The 8,442-nt window shown below is 54.0% G+C and overlaps 1 protein-coding gene across 1 annotated transcript in view; it reads left to right on the forward strand.

The window, feature by feature from the left end:
* TK2 (thymidine kinase 2, mitochondrial) overlaps window positions 1-5,243 on the forward strand; it is a 15,000-nt gene extending 9,757 nt beyond the window's left edge. The window contains exons 5-8 of the mRNA XM_015567885.1: window positions 1,597-1,685; window positions 2,307-2,386; window positions 3,601-3,681; window positions 5,018-5,243. Coding sequence (XP_015423371.1) covers window positions 1,597-1,685; window positions 2,307-2,386; window positions 3,601-3,681; window positions 5,018-5,116 — 349 coding nt within the window. The 3' untranslated portion in view covers window positions 5,117-5,243. The remainder of the gene's footprint in view (window positions 1-1,596; window positions 1,686-2,306; window positions 2,387-3,600; window positions 3,682-5,017) is intronic.
* The last annotated feature ends 3,199 nt before the right edge of the window (window positions 5,244-8,442 follow it).

The raw sequence follows: 8,442 nt of genomic DNA on the forward strand, positions 1-8,442 counted from the left end.
CCCAGGAGGAAAACCACAAAACAGCACCCACTGGCTGACATCCCTTTGGGGGCCCCCCTGCACACCGCTCGGGCCCTCCACTCCCCTTGGGGTTGCTCTCACCAAGCCCATTCTGAGTGGGTCGGAGAGGGATGTTAAAAGGGGGAATTCCTCCCCGGGGCCTTGGAGGGTCACCAGCTGTCGAGGTCTGTTTCTCCAGCTGCGGCCGTTCTCCGTCTTTCCTGTTTGTGTCCTCCGGGCGAGGAAATCCGCAAGAGCCAGGCGGCCGCCAGGTCTCTCTCCACACCTCGGCTCCTTCTTCCTTCCCCTCATCCCTTCCTTCCTTTCTTTTCCAGTTTGCACTTTAAGTATGTGCAGTCTCCCTGACCCCCACTCTTGATTTGAGAATGAATCTGTTGTTCAATTTTGGGAAATACAGCAAAGTATAAAGAAAAAAGTAAAGTCTCACAGAGTCCCCCAGGTCAGAGAAAAGCACTTTGAACATTTTGGTGTTTCCCTTTTCAGTCTTTTTTCAAACTGTGTGGACAAATACTTTAAAACATTTGGTTGGGTCATGCACAGCTTTTGTTGTTTTTCTTCTATGACAAACTTTATTCAAATCATGCAGAGTTTTGTATCCTGCTGTTTTCATTGGATTATGAGCATCTGAATGTCATTGAATATCATTTTACAGCATCATCTTTCGGTTACTGCATGGTTTTCTCTTCTATAGATGTATCAAGAGTTAGGTTTTTTTTTAATATATATTTTTATTGATTTTTTACAGAGAAGAAGGGAGAGAGATAGTCAGAAACATCGATGAGAGAGAAACATCGATCAGCTGCCTCCTGCACATCTCCCACCGGGGATGTGCCCGCAACCCAGGTACATGCCCCCGACCGGAACCGAACCCAGGCCCCTTCAGTCCGCAGGCCGACGCTCTATCCACTGAGCCACACCGGCTTTGGCAAGATTTAGTTTTTTTTAAAAAAAATATGTTTTTATTAATTTCAATGAGAGGAAGGGAGAGGTAGAGATAGAAACATCCACGATGAGAGAGAATCATCGATCGGCTGCCTCCCATACGCCTCCACCCTGGAGATCAAGCCTGCAACCCGGGCATGTGCCCTGACAGGGAACTGAACCGTGACCTCCTGGTTCATAGGTCAGTGCTCAACCACTGAGCCACACCCACCAGGCCCAAGGTCTAGGTTTTCATTATTTTAAACAGTGTTACACGGTCATCCGTGATTAGTCCCACAGAATGAATTTCTAGAGGTGAAGTCGGTTTGTCGTGCCATCTCCTAACCCGAGCACCGTCCCTGTTCTCGGGGGACAGGCTTCAGAGCCCCTTTCTCTGCTCGGAGTTCCAACTCGAAATGGGTTTTCCTCGGGCAGTGCCACGACTCCTGCTGCCTTACCCCATAGCCCGTCGCCGGACAGCGGAGGCTGGAGGTGTGAAGGTCTTTGTCATCACCACGCGCCCACTGCCGTGTGGGTCACACTGGGGTGCCCTTGGCAATGCCCTTCAACCAAGGCCATTGCAGTTACTTTTGGGGAACGGCACCTCCCAGAAGCTCCCCTGTGGGTAAGCAGAGCCCTCATGCCTCATTGCAGTGGGAAGATGCCCGAGGTGGACTACGTGGTTTTGTCGGAATGGTATGACTGGATCGTGAGGAACATCGACGTGTCCGTGGATTTGATAGGTGAGACGGCCCAGGCCCGTCCTGACTTCCCTCCTGGGCCTCCGTCCCCTGGGCCCCGTGAGGATGAGCTTGTCCAGGTTTCCAACCAGCCAGCAGGGCGGGGGGCGGGGCTCTTACTGTGGTGCTGCTTTTGCCACAGTAACTCAGCCTTGTGCCCAAGGTCAGGTGGAAGGGGGGGGGGGGTTCCTGGTCCCTCCTGGAGAAGCACCTGCCTTTGTTCCTCAGGCTGTTCTCCCTGTGACTTGGTGGGTCCCCTGTGATTTGGTGTTTTTTTAGTTTGTAAGGGAGGGAGGAGATGAAAAACCTAGACATTAACTGAGACCCACTGGGGGCTGGGCCCTGTGCAGCTCTGTGTCTGGAGCCTTATTGAGCCTCACAGTGACCCGATTGGGCTCATGACATTGAAAGGGAATGAAAGAAGGGATGTGGTCAGGGTGCCTGTCGGGTCACACAGCTGGTCGGTGGTGGAGCTGTGAGCTGAGCTTGGCCATGTCTTCTGCTCCGAGATGCCAGCAGGTGTTTCTCTCCAGTTCTTGCCCACCGCCTTCTTCCCCTTCTCCTTGGCTTTCACTTCCAAGCCGTGAACAGTCGTTAGAGCCACGTGTGCTTTTTAAATCTCAGTGTATCTCCGGACCACTCCCGAGACCTGCTATCAGAGGTTAAAGATGAGATGCCGGGACGAGGAGAAGGTCATCCCACTGGTAAGAGCCCTTTCACCTGGTTAGAGATGACCTGGGAGCCACCAGCACCCCAGCCTGGCCCCACCCTCTGGGAGATCCTGGGCTGCTGTCATAGAGAGGGAAACAGGAACCGAGCGTCTCAGAGGGGGAACTCTGACTTCCTCTGTGGTTGGAGACCCCGCGTCCACGTCTGCTTCACTTCCTGTGTCCCAGACTCAGCGGTGGGCACCCTCCCCCATCCCTGCCCAGGCACCACCAGGTCTTGGCTGGCCGCCTCCTGAAGGCAGCTTGCCTCCGTGCCCTCTGGATCCGTTCTAGAACCTGCCCTCTCGCTCACTGCTGCATCCCCAGTGCGTAGTGCTGTGCCCGGCTTGGAGGCGACACTCACTGGTGGCTGCTTAACTGCTTCAGCCTCCGGGGTCCGGCTCAAGGCCACATTGACTCTGGTTGGGATTGTTTAACTGCTGTCCTTGCCCTGGCCCCCCTCTCCCTTCATCTGCCTCTGAAATCCAGCCTCCACCCTGCTGCCCGGGTGGTGTTTCCAGTGCAGGACACCACGTGTGCAGTCCCAGCCCCAAACCCTTCAGTGCCTCATCACGGTTTAGGCCCAGGGCGGGGAACGTTCGGCCCAGGATAGGCCCGAGAAATCATTTGGTCTGGCCCTGCCAGGGCATTAGGGGCGAGTTAGTTAAATGTTTGACCAAATAGAGCAGGCTGGTTTTTAAGTTGATAATTATGTATGGCCCTCGAATGATGTTATAAATATCCAAGTGGCCCTTGGCAGAAAAAAGGTTCCCCAACCCTGGTCTAGAATCTCCGTGGGTTTGGGCTGTGGGAGTGGGGCTCCTAGGCCAGTGAGGGTCACACTCCTCTTGGTGGAGGGAAAGGTTCAGGCTGCCCAGGGCTGGGATGCTGGGCCATGGACCCCCCTCCCCCAAAGGAACTGGTGGCTCCGCTATTAAAAAAAAAAAAGGCAGTAATGAGAGAACCCGCTGGGAGGGTGTGTGGAAAGCCCAGCGGAGTGCCCCGGAGGCCTGGCCTGGGCTGGGCTGGCCGTGGGAGTGAGCACCTGCACTCTCACTGTCCGCCTGAGCCAGGTGGGTTTTCGTGGGCTTCTCTGTCCAAGCCACTGCCCATGGTCAGTGACGTCCACCCCACCTGCCCGAGACCCTGGGTGGGAGCGGCGTGCCCGCTCCCTCGTGCCTCAGCGGCCTGTGTGTGTGTCTTCCCGGCAGGAGTACGTGGATGCTATTCACCGCCTCTACGAGGAATGGCTCACCAAAGGGGGCCTTTTCCCTACTGTGGCCCCTGTTCTGGTAAGTCCTCCTGATAGGGCAGGAGACTTTTCTAGAAGGAAGAGTGGCCCAGGAATGTCGGCCGCTCTGCAGTCTGGGGAGGGGCCGAGTCCTGCAGGGCTCGGGAATGTGCAGGAAGGAAGCAGGGAGGGTGTGGGGGTGGCTTTCCCTCTCCCAGTCCCCGTTCTGGACGAGCCTCAGTGACTTGGACAGACCGGAGAGAAGGTGATTTGACTCGGTGTCGTCACACCGTGGCCACGGCAGCATCTCACTTACCCAGCACCACCAGCGAAGGAATGTTCTAGATGGTTAAAGCCTCTAGCCCTGGGTTTAGCCTTAACCATTGGGATGGTGGTCTTCCTGATGCAACAGCCCCTTCTCCAGTGGATGGAAGACTCGGAGCCTCGCTGCACCTTTCCTCGGTGACTCGGGGCATCCGAGGGACCGTCATGTGCTGTTCTGGGCAGATGCACAGTGATGCCTTTAGCACAGCGGTTCTCAACCTGTGGGTCGCGACCTCTTTGGGGGTTGAACGACCCTTTCACAGGAGTCGCCTAAGACCATTGAAAAACACATACATAATTACATACTGTTTTTGTGATGAATCACTATGCTTTCATTATGTTCAATTTGTAACAATGAAATTGGGGGTCACCACAAGATGAGGAACTGTATTAAAGGGTCACGGCATTAGGAAGGTTGAGAACCACTGCTTTAGCGGGTGCCGAGGTGCAGCACTGTTGGCCCCAGGTTACTAACATCTCGGAGCTCCCGTGCTTGCTTTTCACGGTAACCCCTCTTTCTCCTGCCGACTCTCGCCGTTTCTAACTCTTGCTGTGCCTGCCCCGTCTGATTCCTTGCTTCTCCGTCCCCTTGTTTGTGATTTGCTGCTGCTGCATCTCTGCAGGCAGCACTGGCCACCTAAGACTGCTAGGAATGCATGTGCAGCGTGGACCTGCGGAGGGCCGTGCACAGACGTTGTGCCTGGCCTTGGGGACATCTGTTTGGGCTGCTCAGACACGTCCACTCATGGCTCTTCCAGGCAGTGAGGTTGCTGGGAAGGGAGACATTACTATAGTGGGTTTTAACAATACAGTACAATTTCCCCCTCATTGTAGAAAATTAGACGGTATAAAGTGATGAGAAGAACCTCATTTATGAGCTCACTGCAGGGACAACTGTAGCGGATTCTTAAGTGAAAATAGAGTCGAGAATTTAGATCGACCTACAACGGGCGAGGTTTGGCTTTAACCTGCCTCTCGCTGCCTCCTCCTGCCTCCAGCTCTCTCTCTTCATCTTTGAAGGGAGGAGGGTGCTGAAGGCGAGTGCAGGCTGTGACTGTGTGTTTGATTTCCAGGTGATTGAGGCTGACCACGACATGCAGAAAATGTTAGAAGTCTTGGAACAAAACCGGGACCGGATATTGACTCCAGGGAGTCGGACACATGGTCCATAGGACAGGAAAGATCGTGCCAGAAAAATGCCCGCGGCTGCCAAGTGAGCCCTTGGGAGCGATGTGGAAAACCTCCTCCTGGGAGGGCTTGAATCTGGCCAGATTTGTTTCCGAATGGTCTTTCTCCTTTGCTGGTGTCTTTATCCTGGTTTCTGGCCCTAGGGGGTAAGTGACGAATGGGGCCACTGGGTTTGTCATGCCTTTCAGTGTGCCAGCCTTGCTGGGACCCTCTAATGAAGCCCTGGGGAAGGGCTGGCTGACATGCTGGGCTCCTGGTCTCCCCCCTCAGGCCACACAGGAGGGTGAGAGTGGTCTTACATCCCAGAAGTTGATGCTCAGAGAGGCTAAGGGACTCCCCAAGGTCCCACAGCCAGGGAGTCGGCATCATCCAGCCTTTTGGCAATTCCAAAATTGTCCCCCTGCCCCAGGCTGCCTCTTCCCCCCCACATCTGGTGGGGAGAGCCAGCAGTGCCTGGGGCAAAGGTCATCGTTTTTTTAATGATTTTAGCAGCTCTCAGGACAATCGGCATTTCTAGATGTTCACAAAATTGTGCCCTGTTTGGCCCAAGGCCAGCGTTCATTGTTTTCTCAGCACAGGCCACTGTGGCATTTACACCTGGGCAGCTGGGCTTCCATCCGTGGGAGGATTCTTCGTTGGCTCTGAATGGTGGTTGGTCTCCTGCTGATGAAGGTCTTGCTGCCCTTCCCTCTCAGGGAAGTGGCCTGTGGCCCCTGGCTGGTCTGCCCAGCCCCGAGCAGGCATGGGGCCCCCAGCCCTGGCTTCCGAGGCTCCCTTACCCCATAGTGGCCTGAGAGTTTGCGACTGAGAGTTTGTTCCCGGGAGGGGGGGTTGTGGGGGGGAAAGGTGCAAAGGGCCTTGAGTCTTCCCATCCAAGGGGACACCTTCAACCATAAAGCATGAACCATCTTTATTGGTTCAGAAGAGATCTTAGCTTCGCTCAGCTGTAACAGTGCATTGAGGCACAGCTGTCCCTTGAGTCACGTTGGAGCAAGGGGAAGGAAGCGCGTTCTCCGGGACAGTCTGGGTGGGAAAGCCGGGCTTGCAGGCAGAGTGCTTGGAGGGGAGCAGAGGCCTCAAGAGCAGTGGTTGCAAACATAGGGAGGGGCAGTTGTGAACTCTGGGGAGGCAGGCCTGGACCCCTCCCTCTCTGAGAAGTGGTTGGTGGAAATGAAGGTTGGGAGGCCTTGTTCCGCCCTCTGTGGGTGTGGCATCCGGCACCAAATAGGTGGCAGGTGCTCCCAGTCCCAGAGGGAGGCCAAGGGGCAAGCACGCTGGCTTCAGCCCTTCCTGTCTGGACTGCTTCTTGGGCTGTGTGGGCGGGAGGAGGGGCAGCAACCCGAATGATTGACTGGGAACCTGGAGGAGGCAGAGCCCCTGCTGCCAGGACCCTTCACCTGCATATGTGATTTTTTTTTTTTAAATCTCGCTTTGCAGCAGCCAATAAATCCTGCACCTAAAAGCTGATGTTTGTTCTGGAGCGCTTCCTATGCCAGCGGCACAGCTGTGGGGCTCCTCACACCCCAAGCTGATGGTTTTCCAGTCTGTTGTCGGTCTGGGCAGACCTTCTCCCTGGGCCTAGCTGGCCTCCCACTCCCCTGCCCCCTCAGGCACAGCCTAGATTGGTCTGTAGCCGGGGATGGGGGGATTGTGTCCGCTCCAGGCTCATCTCTGGAAGTGCCCAGAAAAACAAGAAGTGACCAGTTGCTAAGTTTTAAATGAGTCTTACCCTTTGGGATCCACTTAGCTCTGTGGGTGGGGCTTGGGATTTGGGTTCAGAACATGGGCTAGGACCCCAGTTTCCCTAGTTACTGACTGCAGGGCCTTGGCAGGTCACCCCCGCTGCGGTCCTGGGTTTCCCTCCCCCGGACCTGGGCTCTGTGTTTCCCTCACAGGGAGGGGCTGCACAGGTAGGAAGGGATGGGTTACTTGGGGGATGAACATAGCGGGTACTTCCTGCTCCTCCCCAATCCACCCACCTCTCTCCACTTGGCTGGCCTTTCTTGTATGTTCACTGGCAAAGTTCCTGGAGGGGGAAGCTGTTGGTGGGCTGCTCCACGCCAGGGCAGGGGGAGATCCTGCACTTTCGTTTTTAAAACTTGCTTCTCCATCAGGGCTGTGAGGGAAGTATTATCTCAGTGTCCTTGCCAGCCAGTTGCCCACCCCAGAGTCCCCAGGCGATCTGTAAGCAGGCCTCTGGTCTCTCCCTGCCTTCTGACAGCCCTTCCCAGACATCGGCCCAATGCCAGGCTCTGTGCTGGGTTGCAAATTTGTACTGGCGAACAGGACAGACACGGGCCATCCACTCCTGAAACATTCGCTCATCATAGCTGCTTTCACCCTGAAATACCCTCCGGAAAACCCACAGGGCGGCAGGAGGGCACCAACAGCCTCACTCCAATACAGTGATCTGTCCCAAAGGATGAATGACAAAACCCACACAAACAATAGGATTTCAGTGACGGAGCAGGGCACAAAATTAACATACAAACAGTCCACAGAGGTTAGGAGGGTAGTGAAAATCCCATGCACAGTGTTAACAAGAAGCTTAAATACTTTGGAATAAATTTAGCAAGAAATGTGCAAAACTATACAAGAGCAATGTTAGAGGCACCGTGTAGGACTTGAGCAGTCCATTCTGGAGGGCAGGACTCAGCATGACAAAGATGCCAGTTTCCCTGAGTTAATTTACACATTCAGTGCAATCCCACTAGACACCTCGTAGGCTATTTTATGAAGTTAGTCACATTTGACCAAAGTTCAAGAAAAAAAAAACCCCACAAACCTGCAGAAATAACTGAGAAACCACTGAGAAAGAAAGACGACGATGGAGGACTAGCCTTACCACACATTCAAACACACTGTAAAACCTCTGCAATTACAGCCATGTGGTCCTGGTGCAGCCAGAGACAAATGGACCAGGAATAGAGAGTAGAGATGGACCCAGGTACACGCTGACATGGCATCCGATGAAGGCGCCATCTCAGGTCACTGGGTTGGAGATGGACTTTTTAATAAATAGCTGAGATGACTGGTAACCATTTGGAAAAAGTCAGAAATAGATCCGTACCTCACACTATTCCTAAGAACCCCTGGTGAGGGATCTGAGTGTAAACATTAAAACCATTACAAGCACTAGCAGGAAACACGGATGAATTCTTTTTTAAAACCTTGGTCGCCATCTCAGCACTGGGTTGGAGATGGACTTTTTAATAAATAGCTGAGATGACTGGTAACCATTTGGAAAAAGTCAGAAATAGATCCGTACCTCACACTATTCCTAAGAACCCCTGGTGAGGGATCTGAGAGT

The sequence above is a fragment of the Myotis davidii genome, unplaced genomic scaffold, assembly GCF_000327345.1.
Source record: "Myotis davidii unplaced genomic scaffold, ASM32734v1 scaffold243, whole genome shotgun sequence".
Lineage (NCBI taxonomy): Eukaryota > Metazoa > Chordata > Mammalia > Chiroptera > Vespertilionidae > Myotis > Myotis davidii.